Below are 26663 nucleotides of genomic sequence, written 5' to 3'. Positions count from 1 at the left end.
CTTACTGCGATTCTTCTTTGGGCGTCTTCAAAAGCTTCATATCAGTAAACTCTGGTCAACATCAGCTATAAGGTAATGTAAGTCAAGAAACTCATAAGATACTGTAAAAATACTATAAAAATCATAAGTTATAGAAATATCCGAACATTTCCAAGTATTGTAACATGAACAAAGTATTTGTTCACACTCAACACGTTTATTTAAACTATGAAAAGTTTTTGACATCCACTTTTCTTTTGAGACGTAATGACATCATCACGCTACGGAAGACGGAGGTTTTGTCCCTCAGTACAAACAGAATGACTGTTCCAGCCATTTGGATTTTTAGTTAAGAACGATATAAACAGGATCCTGCAAACAACAGTCTCTAGCGGCCAGTTAGGAGGGAGCGTTCCTCCTCAGAGGGTTACTGTGCACGCCTGCTGCAAAGAAGAAGAAGTTTTAACCACATGCAGAAAGTCACTCTGGGACAACAGAAGGCAGAAAGTAACAGGGCTCCAGAGGCACAATTTAAAGGTGAAGAAAAAGGCCCCAGGATGGACACATATTAAAACCTGTCGGAGTTATGCTGATGTCTGAAGAGCACTCTGTGCAAAATCGGCACATAATGATAATGAAAGGGCACTGGCTCTTAATTCCTCATGTCTGCCACGAATTGCTATAATTTCCTCGTTTTATTTTGCACTTTAGAACTCAAATCTCCCCTGAATGCAAATCGCAGCTTCTCCTGAGCTGCAGGGACGACTTTAACAAGCAATTTCTCCGTCCTAACTCCCCTGGGGGGGGAATCTCCAGACAATGCAGTTTTCGTGGACGCGATCATATTTTTTGCACAACACAAATTGCCAGCGGAGCCTGCCTCGCGGTGAGAAAAAGGACAGGTAATGGAAAAGTTTCACACCAAAATGTCACTTCTATCATTGGACGACACATCATCAAATTTTCCTAGGGTGGGTTGTCTCAGGAGGTAGAGCGGGTCGTCCACTGACCAGAAGGTCTGCGGTTCGATCCAGGTCTCCTGCATTCTGCCAAAGTGTCTTTGAGCAAGATACTTGACCCAAACCCACATGTGTGTATGGGTGAATGGCAAAACTGTACTGAAAGAGCTTTGAGTGCTCTGGAATAAAAGCTCTATATAAATACAGACTATTTACACACAGTCTAACAGACAATCAGACTTAAGAATCATCTTTATCGGTCATTCATGTCTTGATACTAAGGTGTTTGATTTCATTCATTCCTTCTTCTAACCACATTTGGAATTGTGTTTCTATATCAACAAATAAAATGACAGTTTTCTGAGAGCCCAAACTCCTTGGACACATTTTGGCATCGATCTTGAATAGACGCATGCAGATTACACCCAGTCGACGTCAGTCATGGGAGTTTCCAGCATATGCTGGCTCCCGCCGAGCTGTGTGTGTGCAGGATGGCCCCCTATGGGCCCTCGTTTGAACCAGTCTCTCCTGACTGGGAGCAGCGACACTCCTGCCAGGAGCCCACGGGAGCATATGGCACACAGGACTTAGAAGTGTGGCACAGCGACAGCCCCTGTTGGCTCCTGCGCGCGTGTGTGTGTGTGTGTGTGTGTGTGTGTGTGTGTGTGTGTGTGTGTGTGTGTAGGCCTGGGGATGTGAGAGAGCAGCAGTGCAGGACAACCACATAAATAACCGCTGCTGGATCTGATAGTGGGGAAGAGAGATGGAGGGCGTCTGGCTACCTTGGAAACCGGCTCATGTACAGTATTTACAAATAAACAGTGTGTATATATAAACACCAGCGGTTCCACCGGGCCAGTCATACGTACACGCGGCCATGACGCCAAAACTGGTGCATCAGTCAGGCCGTCACACTCTGCACTTGGGGAGAGAGAAATTTGCAGGCAGCTGCAATGGAGAGTCGCTATGGCAACTGCTTCAATCCAACTTGTTTCTGCCCTGTTCTCTCTCTCTCTCTCTCTCTCTCTCTCTCTCTCTCTCTCTCTCTCTCTCTCTCTCTCTCGCCCTCCCTGCATGAGCCACCCTCACGTGGACAAAGTCTCATTGACTGTTGCCATGGTAACATATTGCTCTCGTGGATCTCTAACCCCGCGGTGCCCTTCACCGCGTCTCCTACCTGAATCTCATTTCGTTAGCGGCCAATGACCAGACACACAAGTCATGCACACACACACCCACACACACACACACACACATATCTGTGTTCTGCGTCAATAGATGAAGACTGACAGCCCCTGGCATCGTGGGAGACAGGATGCAGATGCACTGATGCGCCCACGCACACCCACATAAGACACAAAGACACACACCAAGCAGGCTGTCACAGTTGACCTGTAGACTCTGTGTCCACGGATCAGTTACAGGGCGAATCGTTCTGGCACAGTGACAGATCGGACCGGGGCCCTCGGGGGCTACAAGCTCCCTCTCTCTTTCCCTCTTCCTGTCCTCTCTCGGGCTCTCGGTCTCCCACTCTCTGCCTCTGGCTCTGTCGTGTGTCTGTCACAACAAAAAACTTTAGCATGCGATGCCCACTGAAGGGCCAGTGTTTAGCCAAATGGGATAAACTCCTAACAGACCACAGCAAAAAAAAGAACCCTGATGTTCCATTATTTATCTATTAAAACACGAAAATGCATTTGTTTCAGGCAGCAGGCTAATCAGATCACCAGCTCTACTGGGACAACACTTTTCACAACTCGTCCACGAATCAGAAACAAAGCAGGAGCTGCATGACAACGTGTCGTGGATGTGTGGTGCCACGGAGGCAGTTATTGGGACAGTGTCCAGAATATACATCCAGCAAAGCCTCAACAAATCCTACACATCCTGAGATTATCGACAGATGGTAAACACTTCCTCACAGGCATGAGGTGATACAGAGAGGGGGCTTACTCATCATGACATGGCGCTGACTCGTCTTTCATTACTGATGACACGTACGACTACAGGACGGCAGAGCTACAACAACACGTCAACATTATTATGTTGGGGGTAAGTATTAACAGTTTGCAAGTTGTGTTATTACATTGAATTTTATGCCACCTAACAGCTTCTTTACTTTTATATCCATTTAATTTTCCCTCCATCATATTTATGTGACAACTTTAAATATCAGTTTCTGGTCCCTTCTACAGAACCTACACTCTTGACATACCATAACATATAATAGGGTTGGTACGGTGTCTGAGCGATTATTATGTTTTTGGCTTTTGCATTTGTTTTAATTATTTAACAATATTTGTAAATGGCAACCATGTTTGACAATGATAGTTTAAAAAAGATTTGCATCATATTTGTGCCTCATGGGGCAGCTTCTATGCCCTCTTATTCATTGGCAGTATATAATATGAACTAAATGACAGCATCCAAAAAGTGAAGCCAAAACATCTGGATCGCCCCTGGTGGCTAATGTATTATAGTTAATAACCCCGCCTCTTTCATGTAAGTGGATGGGACATGGACCAAGCCAAAAAATTCAAGTGGACATCAAAACATTTTTTCTCAAAGATGGTCCCTGTCACTTTAGGAAGATTTTTTAACACTGATGTATTTCCGAGTTCTCACACTTCCTGTAAGTTTTTATTGTTCATTTGATGCGGTAAAATGGGGCGGAGATATCATGACTGACAGCTGCGATGTACTTGTGATTGGTCAGAGTTAGCAAGACGGCAACAACCAGATATTTTTGAACATGGGGAAGAAGTGGAAAAAAGTGATCCTGGTTTTCACCTGGTCACTTTTCCATTGTGCTATTATAATGTCTACTCAAGGATTAGAATAGGAATCAAGGACAACACAAAACACCTGAAAACACAAAATAAAAACATCCATTCACTTCAAATCAAAAAAAGAATCAAATACCTCAAAGATGCCAGTAAAAAACAAAACTGTCTCTAGTCAGCAAACACAAACAACAGCAAGACAAAGACAATGCAAGATGGCAGAGAGCAGCTGAGGACTGGTACCCCCGAGGAGCTTAGCATGGCTGCTGATCCTTTCAAGCAGAACGGAGACAATGAGACGATTAGGCTCTAAAACTTGTGTCGAGCGTTCCAGTTTAGCGCGCCACCCACCGCCCGCCCTCCGAGATGCCACCCTCTGATCTCCCGACGAGACGCGGGTCTTCATCTCCACTGCGTTTATCGGCTGGTTGACGGGTCGCGGGGACGGAGAGCGGCCGTCTGTCAGGTGTTGATTTTTTAGGGAGATGATGTTTGATAAATTCAGCGAAAGAGGAGTGGAAAAAGCCTCATACGTACAGCTGACCTTTAGTGGGGGGTTGACATGACACTGATTATAAAGTCTACATTAATATGTTTTCTTGTTTATATACTAAATTAGAGCTGGGGGTGAACCATGGATTAACATGAGCCAAATCCTGCCTATCTCGGCTCTCATGGGATCTACATCAACTGTATGTGTGCGTGTGTGTGTGTGTGTGTGTGTGTGTGTGTGTGTGTGTGTGTGTGTGTGTGGAGGACACAGCATTTAAAAAACATTTATCACTTCTAAACAAAGCAGAGAGTACAGGAATGCCTCCTGATATATCGTCTCCACATAAACTGAGCATTTAGAGTTGGGAGCGGAGGGCCCTCTCCTTACAGAGAGAAATAATTAAGAAAGATATCGAATCACGTTGTAATGAAACGACAACACAAGGGGGAATAATATCTTGTACAGATTTATGTATTTTTCACTTCCTACAAATGAGCTTTTTTCTCCCGCATAGGCTCAACATTTGTGCATTGCCTCACCATTTCTATTTTCATTTTCATTAGAATGGATGGGCCTGTGAGTGTGTGTGTGTGTGTGTGTGTGTGTGCACGAGCACATGCAGGCGTGAGGTAGATAGATGTTGACCTTTTACTCTGAGCAGTAATAATAAGGAAATTGCTCACAGCAAATGATGAACTGTCATCTGTGTGCAAATACACGCGGGCACTTTGTACTAGTGGTCCAATTAACACAAAGGTTAGGGAGTGGTGAAAATATTGTAACAGTGAAATGGAGGTAAAATAGATATTTCTGAATTCCTGTGACCTGCAGTTTTAATCATGATGGACTAAAATTATTATGGTGCTTATCTTCAATAAGGCTTCATCCTCTGCATTAGGAAAAGACCATTGTGCAAGGGAATGTTTTCTCTGGTTGAGCAAAATACATTTATACCTGTATAGAAGATACAGTTAAAGGTTCAGTGTGTAGAATTTAGTGGCATCTAGTGGCATCTAGTAGTGAAGTTGATGGTTCTGCTGAACTACTGGAAAAAAACATGGCGGCCTCCGTAGAGAGGACCCCCCTCCTGATGTCATAATAAAGTATTTAAATGCAAAGGCCCCATTCTAGGTTAAAGAAAACAAGAAAACGAGGATTACACATTAGTGAAATTAGGATTATTTCATATTCAATTTCTGCTGATCCTTTTTACCTAAACCTTACACACTGGACCTGTAAGGCAAAATCAAATATATTGTTCCTCTGCTCATCTGTCAAAGGCTTTTGTTTTCATTAATACAAAAGCCAGTGGCCGCCAAGAATCACCCACTTGTGCGTTTGCATTGGACCTTGAGTCGGTAAAGCAACTGAAATGAACCACATTCAGAGAAAAAGGCACAAAATGTCCTCTCCCAACACACTGTGTGGAGGCCTCACGCGAATGTGATGACTGCAACTGTGTGTGTGTGTTTGTCAATAGGAGGTCAATGGCAGGTTCGTGTGATAGAGCGCTGGAGGTTAAGACGGACGCGCAGTGATGAATGGGATGTGATGAGATGCACAGCAGCGGAGCCGGCCTATAGGCCAGCGAGCAGGGCTAAGGCTTAATCATTAGAACACAATGGATCAAGGCCATACTGATTGCATCTGGGACGTGTGTGTGTTTGTGTGTGTGTGTGTGTGTGCGTATGTGTGTGCATTGGCATTATGAGAAGCCGCTGGACGTAAGGGCATGTTCTATAGTCCTAACTGTAAAGAAAAAAAACTGCTACAGCTCTAATTTCTAACGTCGATACAGAAAGAATTCACTTGTTTTGTGTCACTTTTATTCATTTATGCTATTTTGTTTTCCTGTTTTTGGTCAAACAAACTAAACTAAACTAAAGTAGATCATATTAGAATTTGCAGTTAATACCAATCGATTTGCCTTCAGTTGCTCAACCTGGTAGTTTCCTGCTCGGTAGTATTGCATTGAGAGGAATATTCTCTCATAACATCGAACTCCGTATAGAAACAAAGGAACCGAACAGGAACGGGTGCTGCGGGATGTCTGGGTTTTCTTCCATTGAAATGGCAGCTGACTCTCAAGCGTCTATCATAATGCAAACCTCCTAAAGTCCTGATTAAAGTCTGCATAATTACATGAAGATAATTTACAATTATATTGCATTGTAAAACATCTATTACACTGTAGAGCTTCTTTTTTTTAACACAAACAGGCAATTTCAAAACCCCACAAAACACCTGTTTCGACACGTTATCTCATTATGTGTATTGACATATGGCATGTGGTTGCCTCTAGGGTTTATTGGATAGTCATATTAGGGGGAATAGATAAATGTGCTCACAAAAAAAGGCACGTTCAACAGAGTCTGCCTTTTAGAAAGTTTTACATCGACTTAAATTTGGTTTTACTGATGGCAACTTAGTGATTTTGGTACATCGGTATCCAAAGCTTGAAAACCAAATTTGGTGCGCTTTTCCTGTTCCTGCCAGCACCCCTTGTCAAATATATCCAGGAGAACCAATGTGAGAAGCAAGCAGGAAAATGTCTGGAAAATTCACAGTGAGCGAGCACACACACACACACACAGACACACACACAGACACACACACATACACACACACACAGTAAGAACATACAGAGTGCTGCTTCTTCCCCCTTCCTTCTGTCTGAGCTTTTTACACTCTGGGCTGTGTAGGGACCAGCAGGGAGTCTGGATGATCCTGTGCTGTTTGCACTCCGTCTACACCAACTTCACTTCCAGCCACAGTGAACAAACATCCACCTCCCAGCTCAATATGCTTCTACAGAACGAACCAACAGACCCTACAGCCCGGAAGCAAGCGGAGAAGCTACAGCATCCATCTTGTGGAAGGCCATATATAAGTATTGATTGCTCAGCAATTAGATGAGGCAGGCCTGTTATTATCGTGGGTGTTAATTCAATTCAATACAACTTTATTTGTGTTGCGCCAAATCACAACATACATCATGTGAAGGCACTTCCCCCGGAGAATCGGCTCGGAGTTAACCGACAGTTTGCCTTTTCTCTGCAAAGGGGTGTTGTTCAGGCTGGGTGCAGCAGGCGGATGACAGGAAGTGATGTATTAACTCTGCTGGGGAGATCACATGACTTCCTTCGTCGACAGCTCTTATCGCCACAAGCTCTATTGATATGTTTATCTGTGTCCTTTACGTGTGTGTCACCACTTTTTCACCAGCAGTTATTTCTCGTCTTTTCTCATTTTTGCGTCTGTCGTGAATTCGAGGCGTCATCAACCCCCCCCCCCCCCCCGACGGGCGGAGAAAGTCGGCATCCCACTCGGACGTATGCGTTCACAAAAGCTCAGCTTCAGTAATTGCATTGGCAACTGGGGAGAAGAAAAAAACTCCCTTTTGACAGACAGAACCGTCTAACAACAACAACAACAACGATAATAATAATCGGAGCAATTACAATAGGGTCCTCGCTCTGTTATATAATAACAACCGAGTCGTGTCAGATCTGGATCCTGCAGCTCTGGAGTCAGAGATACCTATCACAGTGTGGCGAGCATCGGCAACCTTTGCTCCTTTGTATTTAGAGCTCAGCGCCTCCTCCATCTACTTTCTCTTTATTCCAAATGCAACAGCAGCAGATTTAAGTGTGGGTGAGGTTTAAAGAGGAAAAAAAGAGCAGAGCAAAGGAAATAAAAAAAAAAAGACAAGTACGACCACCGGGACCAGCAGTAGCTGCTTCCAAACTCCTTGATTCCTATTAGATTTGATAACATCTCCAAAAAAAACACAAGTAGTAATTTCCCCCGGCCGTCCATCCATCTCACCGTCTTCTTTCTCCGTCCCCTCACACCACCTCTTCGATCCCGCGCTCGCCCCCAGCAAGTGCTCTCCCCCTCCTCCTCCCCCCCCTCCTCTCCCACTTCCTGTTGCTCTCGATCTATTTCGCAATCTCTCCAGCCTCGTCCTCTCCGGCAGCCAGCCGCCAGCCTGGCTCATCTTGCCCACTTGCTTGTTTTCTGATCTCCATTTTCTCTGCCATAGGCCCCCCCCCCCCCCCCACCCCCTCTCTTTTCATCGACGGCTATTTTCCTCTTCTGTCTTAGTCTAGCGCTGGCGAGCCTCTTTCTGTGAGAGTCTATTCGTAACCCCTCTCTTACCTCGGATACGAGCCCAGCATTTCCGTGCTTCTTGTTCTACTCAGTTTCCAATTGCACTCAGTCGAGTCCCTTTCTCTTTTCATCTCTCTCTCTCCCTGTATCTGTTTTTTCTCCTCTATCTTTATCTCATCTCTCCATCATAGGCTTTTGTAGCAATTCTACTGGTAAATTGCACCCCTCCTCCCTCCTCCTCCTCTTTCCCATCTGTGTTATAAATAATGGTTGGATTAGGCCGACTTTTTGTGTTGCTCACTATTAGGGAGCAGATCAATTGCACAAATCAAGGGGATGGGGAAGCACACACACACACACACACACAGACACACACACACACACACAGAGACGCACACAGAGAGACGCACACAGACACACACAGCCCTACTGTCTTTCAAAAAGCCACAGTGACGACAAAGACGACACAAACACAGGCATTGTCCCTGCTTCCCCACTGCTGGCTCGCTCTCTTTTCCCCTCATAACGTCCCTCCTCTCTTCCATTTTCCGCATCCCTTTCTATTGGCCTCAAGCCTCCTGGACTTCACTTGACCCCCTCTCTTCGTTGCTTTGCTTTTATTTCTCTTTTCTTTATGCTTGACCGGTAACAGATTATGCAAAACCTTTGTCTGTGTCTGTGTGCTTCAATGTGGATTTGAAAGTCTTGCCTGAAGTAGAATGCCAAATACTAATAAAACTATTCAACCAAACAATCAATGAACAAAATGGTCCACTTCATGCCACATATTTGAAATACAAATTAGGCCTACCGGTATATAGCTGTTTTAGTGTACCAGGCTTATTATTACCTACTACTTACATGGTACAGTCTATGTATATAAGTATACACTGTATAAAATGTTGGTCATGTTTTGATAAAATCTGAGAGCACGGCCCAGGCATGCAGTGTAATTGCTCCAACAAAAGCTTAGTTTCCTGTACATGAACAGGGCCTGGGGTTCACCTAAGCAGATTTACTTTTAATTCTCACTCCACGTGTATCAATAAGCATCTGTACTTTCCACTCCGCTACACTCTCCGATCCACTGCTGCATATTTACAGTGTTCTTTAGATTGTTAGAAGTAATGTGTTGTTCCGGTGATCAGAGAGGGCAGGCACATTTTACCCTGCCTCTTGCAGCAGCAGCAGCAGCAGCACTGGTGAAGCAACACCACTGAGACTCAGCCATTATGATGTAATAGAGCGTTGCATCCGCGACCAGGCTCCACTCTGCAGTGCTTTCACTTTTGATCGAGTACATTCATGTGTATGTATTTGTACTTTCACTTGAGTTAAATGTTTGAGTACTTGCTCCACCGCTGTGAAAAGCCCAAACTACATGTATCTCTTTAAGAAAACCGTCGCTCTTTAATACTTAAAGACTATTTTGATTTCTAAAACGCACAGGCATGTCTGAACTTTGTGGTTGTACATCTCTGGCATGTCTTTGAATGAAATGGAATCAACCAACGCTACCCTCCTCGTCCCCCTCCCTCCTCGTCTGTCCTCTTGCGACCTCTCATTATACCCAGTCCTCCTCCCTCTCTTTCCCTCTGCCCTCGCTAGAACGATCTGGCCATTAGCGGGGCGACCATCGGAGCCCTGGTTTCACGGGGGTGTCTGGGGTCTAATTGGGATTGACTGAGTGCGAGGGTTCGTTGCTGCGAGGCCTCCTTGACACAGGCAGGAATCCAGGGGCTGGTTTGTTCAACCTGCCCCAACAGAGATGTGCACTCTGAGTAAGTCTTTACAAAAAGTGGCCTATCCATGTCATTACACCGACAATTTTGATTGTTTGATATTGATTTAATAACGTATATAAATATGCAATTTAGATTATTTACAAGCTCACAATGTTACAGGCCTTAAAATTAATTAAGTTTGTTACTCCATCAATGTTCATTTTGTCCTGTGCACTGTAAATATAGACTTTTAAAAATGGCACCGGCCTCGTTTAAGTTTGAAAACATCGGGGCTGCCCTTTAAAACCGAGTTTTAAGAACTATGATGTAGACTAAAAACTGCTTGCTTACTGGTTGCTAACCCTAACCCCTCTTTGGTCATGACATAGCCTTTTCTGATTGGTCCGTTTTCCATCACTATGATTCGCTTCCGGAAGAAAACAACCAGCATGAGGCTCAACTACCAGTGAAGAACACAAAATGGATTATCAATTACAATCGTGGCTGAACTGTTGTCTTTGCTAACAGCAATAAAGTTCAGTATTTTATAACGATACAACTGTTCTATTACAATGTATATATGTGTACCATTATGATGTAATAATTACATCATAATGGCTGCGTCTCAGTGGTGTTGCTTCACCAGTGCTGCTGCAAGAGGCAGGGTAAGATGTGCCTGCCTTCTCAGATCACCGGAACAACTCATTACTTTTAATATTATAAAGAACACTGTAAATATGCAGCAGTGGAACGGAGAGTGTAGCGGAGTGGAAAGTACAGATTCTTATTGATACACGTGGAGTGAGAATGAAAAGTAAATCTGCTCATGTACAGGAAACAAAGCTATTGTTGGAGCAATTACAGTTTACAGCGGCACACGCAAGCCCACTGATGAACAAATTAATATAAGTACACAATATATTCTGTTTTGTACAAGGTTGTAACTTATTGTCTTGATTAATGGTTCCAAAGGTTTTGCATAGACTTCTTGTTACTTTATTGTTCTGAACTTTATAACGTATTCATGTGCAAGTTACAATAACGCAGGCGCTGTTTGTGTGTTTGCAGAATATGACCTCGTGGAAGTAATATCTTCTTTTCGATTTGTGCGAGTGTGAGCTTCTGCAGGAGGAGCAGAAAAAACAATAAATTGGACGTACAGAGTCACCGCTGTCAACTCCATTCAGACACCAGCATTCCCATTAAGTAACGCTGTCACCCCTGCCACTACCCACTGCTCTCCCTCTCACACATAACAATGCCTCTTTAATTGCCTCCCTGTGACAGTTACAATACAACCCAGGTGTCGACAACTAGCACAAACACGGCGAGCAGAGGCGCAAGCTAAGGAGAGCTGTGTCGGGTCAAAGAGAGAGGAACTTTTATAACTTGCAGCAACTTTGCCTCGACATATTCTCGCAGAACTGCGTGTGTGTGCACAGTCGGAGGGATGACTCATCTCTCCTGCAGTGTGTGCGAGCGTGTGTATCCTCAGCAGGTAGGCCGTTTGAGCTGCGATCTCTGGGATCTGCATTGCCAGGAGCCTGGCTACGTTCCACCGTGGGGGGGGGGGGGGGGGGGGGGGGCACTGATGGGCGAGTGTGTGTGTTCTCACCGCTCATCTATAATCAGACATCGTTACATGCATGGAGATCTTCCTGCTTGTGCTCCACGTCGCCCCGGGGAGGATATATGGCTTATCAGCAGCTCACTCATCTCGTCTGTCCTGACAGATAATCTGATGGCGGAGAAGCAAATTTGCCTTTTTTCCTCCGGAGCTGTCAGACCCTTTGCTCTGATTGGTTTTCCAACACCCACATTTTCCCTGTAACTATGCAACTGAACCGCAACCGTCGCTGGTACACATCAACACGTGGTGTTTACAAGCACTCTGGAAACAGACCGATGGAATTCTTCCACTTGAAGTCCCACTCGCTTTGCTCCGATTTCCACAAACTAGGAAATAAATGGAGCGGCCAAAAGTATTTTCAATCGTTTAAATATTTAGAAACATCATAAAAATAGGCCACCCCGCTTCCATGTTTGACATGGGCGGATGTTGTCTGATGACACTGCAGATACTCTCCTTAAAAATCTTTCCTCAAGATGTTGATTAAAAACCAGCGGCAGTTTATTTCTCTATGTGCATATTTGCCGTCGGGATTATATTACTGCACATGAATTTATTTCGAGGAGAAAGATTTGCAAATATCTGTTTTAATGTTACTGTTGAAGTTTGATGTCAGTCGTTCTTTTAGAATAGACAGAATTAGAGCACTGATAATGTCTTGCCGGTCTCTTGAGTCATATTCCAGATGATTTTCATCCTGCCGCTGCAGTGGGTGAACTGTGAGCTAAGGAACTCTTCTTGACCTCGAGTTCCCACATGGCAGCATAGATTGAAAAACAGAGTCGGATTATTCAGAAATCACTCAAGAAGTCAGACGTGTCTCCGTAGATAACAAAAGTAAAAACAGATCAGAAATATGTCAGGATGAAAACAAGGTGCCAATCACACAGAGGACGCCGAAGAGGATGTCAGGAGATATTTCGGTGATAAGGGCCGACGCCGGTGTTGATGTGCTGTAAACAAAAAGACTAGGATCTCCTCACTTCCCATCCTGGCCCTGCCTGCTGCACCCCCCCTCCCCTGAACGCACCGGAGATCGAGACTGTGTGATCGTGAACGTGTCTGACTGGAGAATCTCCTGCCGTGGCGATGTCGAGCAAAGTCCGGAGAAAGTTCTGGACCCCGTTGTGCGCTCACGTCTGAAAATGGCTTTATATGGTAGAGAAACCTCTCCCGTTGCTAATGAGGTGGTCTTGAAATACCATCTATCCTTCCGCCTTGGTTGTGCAGCATCTTCTCTTGCAGTAGCAGTCAAGCAGGCAGAGCTACACACAGTTCCCACTTCAGTGAGATTGTACGTCTAAATGCTCCCAGGCTCCTATCCTTTGCAGTGTGCTTTAATGTGCGTTTCCATTTTTAAACCGTGTACCACCCAATCGTTAATCTAGAGAGTGATTCCACCACTCTCCTTCAGTATTACTGGCCTTACGAGTGCCCTGCTGGGAGGCCTCCTCTGCAATGCAATTCGACCGTTCCAAACTTCATTTGTTTCAGTGAGCACTTTAAACTTTATTGATTTGGATTAAACAGACCCACTATAGCTCTTGGCTAGCTCAAAGCCGACACCGGGGTATTCACTGAGGTCCAGGAGTGAGCGAGGAGCTGCTTCCCCTCCGTCCCTTATAGCCATTACACATGGGCAATAAACCCAGCCAAGTGCAAAACAAAAAAAAAAAAACTGTGTTGAGCCCTTATTCCCAAGCTCTGAGTGAGCTGACGGGCGACACGGCGCCAAGCAGCTCTCTCTCCCCCCCCCCTCCCCGTCTCTTTCTTCCTAACTCGCAGACCCACTCTATCTCGCGGTACCTCCCGATCCTTTTCATCCCCCGTCCTTTCCCTCCCTCCGCTCTGCTTTTTCTTTGTCTTGTCAAAAAGGTTTCACGCTCAATGAAATATTATCTGTCAGCACGCAGCGGAGTAGGTGTATTCGACACGGTATTGACACAACCTTGACACGACGTGGGCCGAGCGTGCAGGTAATGGGAGGCAGGGAGCCTCAGCGGCAAATAACTGACAGGTCCGCCGAGAGACGGGGAGATAGAAGGAGACAAGAGATGCGGGTCTCTGATGTAATGTTAAAATGAAGTCGGTTTGACGGTTCTGTTGATCCTTCGCTGAAGAAGAATTCTGTTGTCCTGCGCCGGGCTTTCTTGTAGTGTGTTTTATTTTTGTGTGTCACGCTAGGGTGTGTGTGGTGTTCTCCACCGGCTTGTCCTGTTTTGTCATTTTCTTCCGTGGGCTGCTCAGTTCTGCTCCGTGCCGTTTTTTCTTTCTTTCCATTCTCCTTTCATCATTTTTCAATGTACCTCTCAATCTTGTCACTGTTGCGCCTCATTCTAGTCAAAATCCTCTTATAAAGTTATTTGTATTCAGCACATAAGGAAGTAAAAAGTTGTGCGAGACAAAAAAACTAAACAAATGGAGGCCGGGCTACACATTTTCCACAACGGATTGCTCACGGTTCCCTCGTTGTTTTTGGATATCACAAGTTAGAGATTTGGCTTTTAGGATGTGTATAGCTCAGGACATTCAATATAACTCTTTGTCCAGGGTGCAAGGCCTACAGGGCCTCTCACAGGATGCTCCAAATCATATGAAACAGAAAGGAATGGCGCCGTTTTCCAAAAACGAGGGGTTTGTGGGGCGAGCGCAGCAACGGGCAAACGTGCATCTTTCCGAGAGCACGGTACAGAGAGGCCGATGTGAAGGGACGCTGCGTGGCCCACGGGCCTCAAGCGTCTGTTAGCCGAGTTGTAATCGCAGTGGAAATCGGCGCGGCCAAATGCATTGATGCAGACGAAAACAGAGAGGAGAGAAAATATTCTATCTGACTCAAACAAACAACGACAAACTCTCCTCCGCACCGTAAAGGAGGGAGCACTGTGAATGTCCTCTGTTGTTTCCCGCTCAAGTTCTCCCTGTGATGAACCCCTTCGTCTCTCTCCCCCCCCCCTCGCTCGCCATCAACACGCACAACGAATTAGGCAGCGACTGACACTGATGCTGCCATAACTCTTACTGACATCCCTCCGTGCCTCTTGGTCCTATTCCTCCCTGCCCTCTTGCTCCTCTGTCTCGGCGGAGGCCCGGTTCTCAATAATCCTGAGAAATTAGCAGCAGCTAAAAATAAACACCGCCGGCCAAAAATAAACCGTTTCTTCCGTGTGAATACGGTCTGTGACAGCCAAGTCATTTCCTGCTTTACTGTGCGACATGTTCAGTTACCAGGCCTTCGTCAAAATGCCGATTCAGTAAACCGTGCTCGCTCGTCCAGCCCGTGGAGAGGCACTTTCTGCGGAGCCAGAATTACAGGCCGTTAATCAAACGCCTGTTGATGAGGAGCCATTGTTCGGCTGTGAGCAGACAGTGGTCAGCAGGGACAGTACATTTTACAGATAAACTTTTACAAGCATCTTGTGCTTGGACAGGGTTGATCACAGGCCCGGGCATGCTGTGTTCAAGAACAAACGCATATGCTGCTTACAATAATCACATCAAATCGTGCTGCGTATCGTATCGTATCACATCATATAGATTGGTGAGTGTCAGAATTGGCAACAAGTTTTGCACCGATTTATTAATTTTAAAGTAGTATCGCTAATAGCGGGGGAGACTTTATTTTTGTCATCAAATAAGTCAATTCAAAGGTTATCCTGCAGAGGGAGCCGCTCTGTCAGCTAACATTCCTGCGTGGCCGCCTCACTGACATGAGAATTAAAAGGACCTGTATTTGTACGCAAAGTATTGCGAATCCAGCTCGGGTGAAGAAACTAACACCTCACTAATGGTTTTAACGATAAACCAGCACAGTTTGTCTGTTGCCTGTAGTATGGGAATCTGGCTCTTCTCAACTTCTCTGTATCTTCTATGTCGGCCTCCGAACATCCATATCGGTCAGGCTCTAATCATATCATATTATATTCCATCATATCATTAGGCAGATGAAAATGTAGAATGACTCCTCCACTTGAGGCTTATATATTCTGCCATTAATTAAGAAAATTCATGCGTCAGTTTCAAACGTTGTTATCGTCACCGTCCACATACATCCGTCCTTGTTGTTGAGCAGCACATCCGCTAGAGGGCAGCGCAGAGTCAAGAGTGTTTTTCTGACGACAACAAACATGGCTACGGTGGAGGAAGTTGTGATAATGTACCTGTTGAAAGAGTCTGTCTAAAGAATCCACCATTGTGGACATTTCTTCCTCATGTCTTTCTTCAACTATTGGCTAAACACCGGGCATGAAACACGAAATAAATTGCGATGGCTCAATAAAAAATGTTATAGTCCCGATTCATCTTGTAGCTAGTTGGCCTGGTTACAACCTTATAACTCTTATTACAACCAGAGCCATGGTAGTGATCCTTTTGGTAGAAATTGAGATATCGGAATGCACTTATTTTTTTTAAATGCAGTTATTGTACGAATAAATCCACCTGATCTCGGAATTTTTGAGTTTTCATTTCACGGCAGCCTTGCTCAGAGCGAGCAGCGTTCTGACTAAACAAATCACTTTATCTAAGTGCACCTTAGCAGACAATGCAGTCTCATAGATTCCCAATAACACTTAAACAAATGTTATTTGATGAGAATCAAATGTAAATTACTGTTTAACAAATGTGATTTCCTCCATCGTAAGAAATTACAATCAATTTGTCGTAAAACAGAAAATATTTCTGTCTAATTACCGCGTGAGGAGGTGCTTGCGGTGATAAACTGGCAAATGTTCAATTTACGTATGCATTTCATTTAATCAACGGCTCCACTTGATCTATTTTATACCTAACTATCTGTGTCCATGTTAGCAGAAAGCTTTACGCAGTGTAAAATAAAAGTGTGTAAAAGAGGGATTCTATAATTCCTGTAGTCTGGGGATGTAACAGCACCACTATAAAACCTCTCCGTGCTTTAATTGATTAATGATGCCAAATATTGCACTGTAATTAAACACGCAGCTGGATGGTTCATATTCTTATCACCGCTAGTCATGAATTAAAAATAACTGCATTACCGGAAGAAGCCAGAGCCTCATTCCATATGTCACGTAATCCACATGTTAAATGTTTGACCAGTGGGCGACACTCGGCCTCGAAAGATCAATAAATATTTCTATCCTCTGTGGGATATAGGAGTAATAATCTCTACATTGTTAAAAGTAGAAGTTGCAGTCGTTGCTTTTCCTCATTCTGTCTGGATCCCCGTCGTTTGAATGTTTAGGTTTCAATTTTAAGTCGTCTACTAATGTGGCCGGAGTAAATGAATAAAATGTCTTCAAAATAATGATTACTTATTATTCATATGTTTGATGGAGTATTGTCTTTATACGGGGGTTGTATTATGTGGCCCTGTTTATATTACGCTGTGTGTGTGTGTTTGTGTGAGTGATCCAGGTGTTACTCGTGTTGTGGGGACCTATTTCTATTTACAAAGTCACACTAAGGGGACTTGTCTTCCTGATGGGCACAAAAAGCAAGTCTCCATAATGTAAATCATCTAACTTTACGGTAAAGACGTTTTTTTAAGGTTAGGTCACGTTCAAGGTCAAGCATTAGGCCAAGGTTAGGTTTAGGTAAAATTTTTGGTGACGGTAAGGGTAAGGCAAGTAGTAACTCAGGTTAAAGTTAAAGTTAGTCTCCAGGAAAGAAATGTAGGTCACTGTAACGTCCTTTAAAGTCTTGGAGACATGTGTCACGTGTGTTTGTGTGTGTGTCCTGGCGGAAATAAATCCCAGGTTTGTCTCTGATCAGAGTACACACACCGAACGACAAAGAGGGGACACACACTCACCGTCTCCTTCTTAATTTAGCTCATTCTCGGGCTGGTCTTTGATCCCCTCCCCTCTCCACGCACACACACACGCGCTGCGCTGTGTGCACCATCAATCTACTCAAACATGGACGCTGAACGGCACAGCAGCTTCACCCTCTCTGTATCACACCTGACGCAGAGGCGGAGAGTGAGCCACTGCTGCTGCTGAGTCAAGGCATCTCGCTGGGCGGAGGACACCGCCTTAATTGCTTGTTGCGCTTCTCGAGTATAAGTTACATGGTCGTTGTGTTTTTACTTTGAGAGAACAGCTTATGAATGTGTTTCTGCGTGGCCTAGATTACGCGGCTTAAAAACATGCCAATTTGAAAAGGCTGTTGATACACGGCTGAAAGAATGAGGACAAAATGGATGAACCGATTGTGCTCGCCGTGGCTATTATCAGATAAAAAGCTGGCCATGTGGTTATTCACTTCTCTGTCTGGCGTGTTGAGTGTGTTATTTTCTTGGTTGGGGAAAACAATACTCAAGGAGCCAACTGAGGAAGGTTTAAGCCGAGGTAACAGGAGATTATACCTGCAATCACACGGCGGAACCTTTATTTGTGCAACAATTTAAACACTGCAGGTCGCTGACAGGCAACAGGGCTTCTCCTTATGGTGGAGCAACACACAGGTCGGGCGGAGCAGCAGCTGGGAATCACAGGGTATGTGGCCTACAGCCCTGAGTGTGGGTATGAATGGTTTCCAACCGGCAAGATGGAACCAAAAGAACATAATGCAAAGTACTGCACGTTGTGTTGTGTTACTGTATTTGTACATCCACCGAGGCAGCTATTCCTTCGTCTGCTATTGTTTGTTTGATTGATTTGTTTGCAGGGTTACACAAAAACTACTCTGATTTCCATGAGATTTGTAGAGGGGCGTGCAGGACCAAAGGAAGAACCCCTTTTATTTTGGAGAGGACAAAGGATTTTTGGATCTCTCTTGTTCCATACTTAGGTCACATGACTACTGAACAAACTTTGGGAAAACAGGTAGTTCTGCAGGTATACAGATTATTTTGTTGAACCAGCCATTGAATTTTGCGGTGGATCATAATCAGGGAGCAGATCCAGGATTTTTGTTCTTTTATATTTCAACATTTGTGTTGATTTCTCAAACAATACTTCATTGATCTTCATGAAAAAAAATCAAGCAATTTTATGACTTAGTGCCATTCTGTCTACACACTGTGGCAATTCTCTCAGTTCTACTTTTGTTTTTCACAATTTTTTGTCAAATGTTAATTGATAATGGAAAACTGATATCCATTTTAAAAGATACAAGTAGTATTGTGTTTAGTTCCTATTGGAAGTTTAAACTCACTGGTATATTTCCTTCCACATGTCTGTTTTTACAACACTACACTCGTCACCAGTGTGGGCACAATGGACTTCAAAACAGCTTCTGTAAATTTGGGAATTTTACAAACGGATTAGCGGGTTCACAGCCCATTTATAAGGCTTATTCTGATCTTTTAAACTTAACCTATTTAAACTTCTTCCCCAGTAATGTTTTATAATGTATGGAATACAATTGAAGTATCTTGTTTGTTTGTTTTTACCGACAAAAAAACGGTTGAATAAACATTGTTATTGCCACTTCTTTTCTCTCAATGAAAACTGTCCATTCTGAATGTGCAAATTTTAAAACTTTACTCGACACAAGATGTTTCTGACCTCGCTGAAAGGTCTCATAGTTTCTGCCCTGGAAGTTTTAAGGGACCACGTCGTATATTGGACCATGACTGGCATCAGAATGAGCTTCAGTGTCACAAAATCTTTTTTGTTCTTTCCAAATTGCCGTGAGGATGGAGAAGGTTTTCACAAAGAGAATTTGTCATGTCATGTCCTGATAACTGAGAATGTTTTTTTCTGTCCTATACTGCGCTGCTCTGAAGTCTTGGCTGCAGCCCTGACAAGCCTCACAACTAATGGGGCTGTAATGGAACTGATTTCCTTTGTATTCTTTAAAGCTTTTAATATCTCTCACCTTATTCAGTTTTATGCATATTCTCTCCTTTGAATTTTGATTTCCATGTAATAGCATAATATCTCAATGAGTAACACTTGTTTTTAGCATCAAAACTGTTGTGTAGTTTAACAGTGTTCAGTGTTACACCACTTCCCCCCACCCCTCCCTGTGCCAGAGCTGAATTTGTATCCAATTTTGTAACAGAATCTGAGATTCAGGATCAAATTAGGCTAATCATACGTCATGATGACGGATTGAAGATATATCTAATATGTGGTTTGGGTGCGGGGGGGGGGGCTTCTTGACTGCTCGATGACTGCGGCGGCTCCAAAGGAAAAAGGAGCGGTGTCTGTGCCATGGCGTTTGATCACCAAGAAAATCCTCTTGTGTCAAACTTCCTCCGCCTCACAAACTTCAAAAAACTACCCCCAAATCAAAGAGCATCACGGAGCGAGAGAAGAAGAGGAAGAAGAAGACGACGAAGGGGGAAAAAAGAGAAGATTCACCAGCACAACCCCTTAAAATAGCATAAAGAGAAATATGTATCAAAATCATCTTTTTGCCCTCCAGGAAACAGGTCCAAAAGAACAAGGACAAGGGGGGGGGGGGGGTTGCGGGGTGAAAGTGCAGATTAAATCACCTCTGACCGTCTGCGAGAGAGGGGCACGAGCGTCCTCGGATGTCCGACCCCCCCCCCCGATTTGAAAAGTGTGGATCTTACTTCCGCATTACTCAATGAGATCGTGGCTGACTTGGAGCGGGGCCACCTTAACATTTGTGTGGGTCCTCACTCGATACCAATTTCCTCCACGAGCCGGGTATTGAGGCACCATAACAATGCGCCTCATTGAGCGAGCGGCTCTCAATGGGGCGCTTTGTCGCTCGAAAATCCCGACAACAATTTTGCTATCGGGGGGACAATGCTGTACGTGGGCCAATGTGTTTTTCAAGGGCACCGTGGTGATGATGATGATGATGTCCGAGGCTCTCTGTTATTCGAGAGTGAGATAAGGGGCCTCTGGAAAATGCACACGGCAGCCTGTAGATGGCTTTTTAATGAAGGGTACCTGGGTTCCATCAGCCAGGTGCTGTGATCCTCCGAGGTTACATAAGGCTTCGCATAGGAAAGGCGGCTTTTTTTTAATTGCAACGGTCAGCACATACACTTACAGCAACACATCGGTATGCATCTCATATCCAAAATCCCACCTATTTGACTTGTGTGTGTGTGCGTGCGTGTGTGTGTGTGTTTTCCACTCCACTGTATGTGCACACATCCCCCAAAAAGACTTCAAAACAAGAAAAAAGGAAAAACATGCAACAAAAATACCTTCGTCTCGAGGCTTGTTCATTGTAGATTCATCGTGTTTTTTTGTGAGCGGACCTAGGGTTAAGAAAAAAAGGGGGGAAAAAGAGAAAAGACAAAATTCAAAAAAGATTACTGGCAAAAACGAGAAAAAAAAAAGAATATCAAAAAAAGAAAAGAAGCAAGAGCAAAAAGGACAAATCAGCAAGAGTTCATGTTTGCTTATTGTGGTTTTCTTATCCTTTCTTTTTTCCTTTAAAAAGTGTACAAAAACAAGAGGCATTACAGACACAGACTTATCACAAGAAAAGACACAAGATCAAAGAAAGCTGGGGTTTTATTTGGGACGGCATTTCCTCCTTTCCCCCTGCAGAAGAAAACGGCTGCCATGTTTTAAAGTCCTTGTCTTTCTCTCTCTCTCTCCCTTTCTCTCCGTTAACCCCTGTTTTGTTGTCTAGATTTCGGGTTTGGGAGGAGACATGGGGAGTAGTGAGGCCGTTGTGGTTTGAAGAACAAGACACATTTTAAAAAAGAAGAAGAAGAACAGGCAAAGAAGAGGACACCTATAGGAAGAACGGGAGGTTTCGGGTCCTGATGCGCAAACCCCAAAATTTGGTTGGCAGTGAAATCGTACAGGTCAATTAGTCCTTTTCAAAGAGATTACCAGTGGAAAGCAAAAAGATACTGACCCCTGTTGGGGTAAAAGGCATGTTAAACATGTTTCAGATAAAATAGGGCACAGGTGCTTTTGTGTTGTGAATTGTGTGTGCGTGTTTCTGTGTGTGTGTCATTATTTAGTGGTTAAACCAGAGACCTATTCCCCAGGCGGGTAAATAATTACATAGCACAACAGCAGTGTGTCAATTTGAAATGACGAGTACGCGTGGCACTAATTTTGCAGAGTAGCGCAGGTAAGAGGGGAATGTAATTTGATCCCCATCTGCCCACTGGCTGTTTTTGGCTGAGAGAAAGAAGAAGAAGGGAGAGAGAGAGAGAGAGAGAGAGAGAGAGAGAGAGAGAGAGAGAGGAGAAGTTAACCTCGGATTTTCTTCCGTTCATCCTTGTTTTTGTATTTGTTCTTGTCCGTATCCTCCTTTTTAATCACAAAGTGTGGTGTTTAAAGAAAACACTCTGGAGTCTGCTTTGACCCGGGTCCCGTTTCATCGCCCTCACACACCTGCCACTCTCCAGCTTGCAACCTTCGTTTGCGAATACATTTCAGCGAAAAGAGAGCCAAGTTGACTATTTTGGTTGTATGAAAAGAGAAAACGTATCGGTGTGTGCTGTTCACCTCGTGCTTCAAAAGGAGAAGGTGAATATAGAGTGCTCTTCACCTCAGCTTTCAGAAAGTCAGCACTGCTACAAAAGTACTCCACCTTTCATCGCTTTCCCTTTCATCTGATAAATCCGCTAGAGGTTTTGGCAAAGAAGCTGGATAGCTTACACAACAAGACTAGAATCTGACTAAACAGATGGCAGCTAATAGAAGTCTAATTTTCTTTTGTTCAAAATGTGAACAGCCTATTGCAAGGTGGCTGAACGTTTGTCATATATCCAATATTTACCAGACAAAGAAATGGGAAGATGAATAGGTAACCTCTGAAGAACCTCCGGCAAAGAGATTTCAAAATAAGAGTGCATTAACAATCAAAATACACCAAAATAAAAAGGATAGAGCTTAAAGGACCTGACTCCTGAAGACCTCGTCAGGTTTCAGGCCGATACTTCCAGAGTATCAGAATGTGTCATAGCATCACGATACCCAACATTTGCATAAGTCACGCATACCGGCTAGTCTGGCACGGCCCCTAATGAAGCCAAACACAGCCAGGGACTAGACCGACCAATCACAACAGAGTGGGTCAGCTTTATCAGGAGGGGGGCCTCCTTAAAAGAGATAAGAGCCAGAATCCAGTGTTTCAGACCGAGGCTGAAAAGAGGAGGTGCAGAAACTGACAGCTTGAGGAAGGAGTTCTGTTTTCTTAACATCAGAGCATGAAAACCTTTTCAAGTAAAAACACAAATTACATCTAGGAACCTGAAAATGAACACATCTCCTTTAAGGCGTACATAAACTGCATGAAAAACTCAACCCACACTGAAAGCTCTTGGAGAAGCTTGGTCCCTTGGTGTATTAAGAGGTGTCTTAATTACTACTAATAGTCATAATTAAACACTATGTATTTATTCACACATATGCATGGCAAGGTTTTAAAAATCCAGAATGTGTTCAAAGAGGATAACACACAATTCATAGGGAGGTGGTTGGTGTAAATTGTTCTTTAACACAGAAAACTGAGAAGGATGCAGCATTAGAACTGTGCGGAAACTGTGGCCACGACTCAGAAAACATAATTGGCCATGTTGCTATCTTTTTTGCCATGCTGGTATTTTGATAGTGTAAGGTTTATCATGTTAACTCAACATATAAGCATGCTGAGGTTTGAGAAAAAAGCCCCAAACACAAAGTACAGCTGAGGCAGATGGATTTACTTTTAATTCTAAAAGTTGCATCTTTTTTACAGCCCGAACGCTGAAATTCATGATATTTTTCACAGTATTTATAAGATGAAAGCCGAGGATCTCTCTGATATTTGAACATGAAAACTGACATTTTAAATATTTTCTTTGGTGATTTACAACCTGAAAGCAGAGGTTACGAACACTTGCAGCTGCAGCCTGAACCTGAGAGCTGAGGTCTGTGGTACTTTTCAGAAATGACCACTGGAAAAATCTGACAGATCATCGAGAATGAAAGTTCACTCCTGACCTTGAAGAGAGGGTCGCCACCGGAGTGAAAGGAAGAAAAAAACCTTAGCTCACACATACACACAATCAGTGATGAAGACATCTGTTTGCTGAGGAAGACTCTAAGATTAGTTGAAAGTCATGAGGAAGGACCGACTCTTTCTATGCAGATGATGCAGTGTTCATGTCTTCTTATGGGTTTGATTGTAAAAAATGAAAACGGCATCATTGCAGCTCATGACCTATTATTAGCTAAACAAAGCACAAAACAACTACAAACATGTTGACGATTAGCACATTTCAAAACAATAAACAAACAAAGTCAATCAAGCACAAGTTTAAATGGTAACACGACTATGAAAGAAACAAGGGTGCTTTTTTTGGGTGGAGGTAGAAGGCAAAATGGGGAAAGCTGAAAATCAAGCAAACCGTTACTTGGCTGGCAACATGCTGAGGAACAATGAAAAGAAAAACCTCATCTTGATTGACATCTCTGTTTGCCCGGAGGGTAAATCAAGCTGAGTGAAAAAAAAAAAAAATGCTTTTCCAGACATTTTAAGCCTCTTTTCTTCCAGACAAAGGAGCAGAGGCAACGGGAGTTGAGAACCATACACCCCAGGTCCCATCAACCCCCTCCACGCCCTCCACGGACGTGTAGGTGCTATACATCCCAAAATTAAGAGGCAAATACAAATAGAACAAACTCAGCGCAGAGAGAAAAGATGGCGTGGTGATTGATGACTTCAGAGCAGTGCCAAAAAAGGCAATCGAACACAGATAACAGTTTTTAGGACTAAATAAAAAGACAGTTGGATGACCAATGTTATAATCATTCATCCAGGTGAGTATTAGAATTTAACCCCCCCCGTTGTTTACACTCTCTGTCCGCTAAGCACACATTTTTTTTTTCCCCCTATTATGCAAAACTAGTTCCCTCCTTTCGCTCCCTAGTGTCTGTCGCTTTGAAGCTAGTTATGCAAGGCTTCGCTTGGCTTCTCCAGACGGCCACACACACACACACACGCGCACACACACACACACACACACGTCATACAGTACGCATGCATGCAAAACAGACAAACAAGATACAGGGGTATGCATGTGGTGTGGAGATGCAAATACGTCCACACACAAGATGCAGGAATAAAGAATGAAATAATGAGACAACAGAAAGATGAAGCAGGACAGGTTTTTTTCCCCCGGTTATTGTCCTGTTGTTTACGTCTGTGTGTGTGTTTCTCATTCAGTATTTATTTATGAATGGCCAATTAATGGCAGAAACACTCTGAGACGCCTTGACAAGTGGTCGTGCCACCAGGGGACTCCAGAACGGCTTCAGTGCATCTTGACTCTGCAAGTGGGTCGAACTCCACGGGAGATATGGACAGCATCCATTCAAAAAGAGAATGTCTCTTTTTGTGGAGATGCAATGTAAAAGGACAAAACTTCTGCACAGATGTATGATGCAGCATGGGAGTGTGTGTTTGTGTGTGATGTTTGTGCTCAGCCACAAGGGTAAGTAGGTGTTGAGTAGCTCATTTTTTGCAGTGTGGGTCTGGAATGATCGACGAGGAAATGGAACTGTGTTTGACAGCTTTCGAGTGAGCTTCGAACACCAATGATAGACGCGAGAGAGAAGAGAAGAGAAGAGAAGAGAAGGGAAGGGAAGGGAAGGGAAGGAAAGGGAAGAGAAGAGAAGAGAAGAGAAGAGAAGAGAAGAGAAGAGAAGAGAAGAGAAGAGAAGAGAAGAGAAGAGAAGAGAAGAGAAGAGAAGAGAGGAGAGAGACATTGTCATTGTCCTGGAGCTAAAATAGCACATCAGAAATGCAGTGAATTACTCAGTAAGGTGTGTGTGTGTTTGTGTGTGTGTGTCTGTTGTAGATGAGTAATTAGGATGAGCGAGATATGATTCTTTGCCACTCTCTAAGAGCCCACACACACAATCTCTCTTTATGAGTGGATGTTCTGGTGAGTGAGTGCAAGTGCACGTGTGTGTCTGTGTGTAAGAGAGAGAGAGCGAGAGAAAGAACAAAGAGAGAGTGTGTGATACATGTAGTTAGATGCACAGACAATCAGGCAGACATACCAAGCTGTTTCATTATCACACACTGCGGCTCCCTCAGTCACTATACCCTGCATGTGTGTGTGTGTGTGTGTGCGTCTGTGTGTGGGGGCAGGTCACAGATGAGTAGCTAGGATGAGTAAGCTGTGACTCCACTGCAGACAACTGTGCAGACCATTCTCAGCTGAATGACATGGAACATTTCAGGTGATGTTAAACATTCGCCCCGCAGACATATTCTAAATGGATTTCTATCGTTGTCATTAGTCACTCAGTCACAAGTAGTTCTCTGCCGCTCTGTGTCATGAAGTCTCTCTTTCGATAACATGACGCACGATTCAAATGTCTTCATGAGACTGGGATAGTTTGTGTTTCCAACAACTGGACTTAACAAATCAATCCCAAACGGGGAAAAGTGTTTGATTTTTACCTTTTACTAACATTTTCATTACTTAGGAACTCCCCTCACTATGAAGATGAAAGGACAGTTATGTGCATATTTGTCTAACTGAATACATAAACAGTTTGGAACAGTTAAGAGAAAAAAAGTCTATGAGTACACCTGCTTTTTATTTCAAATAGATGTATACTTGATTATTCATATTTACAACCTTTATTCACATGTTCATTTTGAATATTTTTTTTGTATTTTTTGGTCCAAAATGTTAAACTGTATCGAAAGGAAAAAAGGGAATAAAGGCAATGTTGTGCTGAAAAAACAACACCAACATGGTCAATTTTTTATGGCGTATATAAACTGAAAGACCCAAATAGTCCCAAGAGTTAAAGCTACTACATGTTCTGCTTGTGCCTCCACCTGCTCTTTCCAGAGCGATATTTTGGCCTATTTTGTGTTGCTGTCGAGTCACAAGACGAACCCCCCCCCCCCGCCCTCCCCTTCCCCCCTGTCCATCTCACTCACTGCACAGTGACCTTGCCTGTAGCTGCATTAGGTGAATAATAGGCTTTTGGGGCGATTTCAAAGTTACAGACAAGGACAGATGGGACTGTCATGCTGCTGCCAGTTTGATGCCAGCAGCTGGAAAATGACCAGCGCACTGAAGTTAACCAACCTGACTCGGGG

At 43.8% G+C, this 26663-nt stretch overlaps 1 protein-coding gene across 1 annotated transcript in view; it reads right to left on the bottom strand.

The window, feature by feature from the left end:
* Positions 1-26663, bottom strand: part of nlgn2a (neuroligin 2a) — a 161265-nt gene that overhangs the window by 52121 nt on the left and 82481 nt on the right. Inside the window, exon 3 of the mRNA XM_062384143.1 lies at positions 20794-20847. Coding sequence (XP_062240127.1) covers positions 20794-20847 — 54 coding nt within the window. The remainder of the gene's footprint in view (positions 1-20793; positions 20848-26663) is intronic.

This window comes from Platichthys flesus, chromosome 24, assembly GCF_949316205.1.
Source record: "Platichthys flesus chromosome 24, fPlaFle2.1, whole genome shotgun sequence".
In the NCBI taxonomy this organism is placed as follows: domain Eukaryota; kingdom Metazoa; phylum Chordata; class Actinopteri; order Pleuronectiformes; family Pleuronectidae; genus Platichthys; species Platichthys flesus.
The sequence above is the reverse complement of the archived record's forward strand: the minus strand, read 5'-3'. Positions and strand labels throughout refer to the sequence as shown.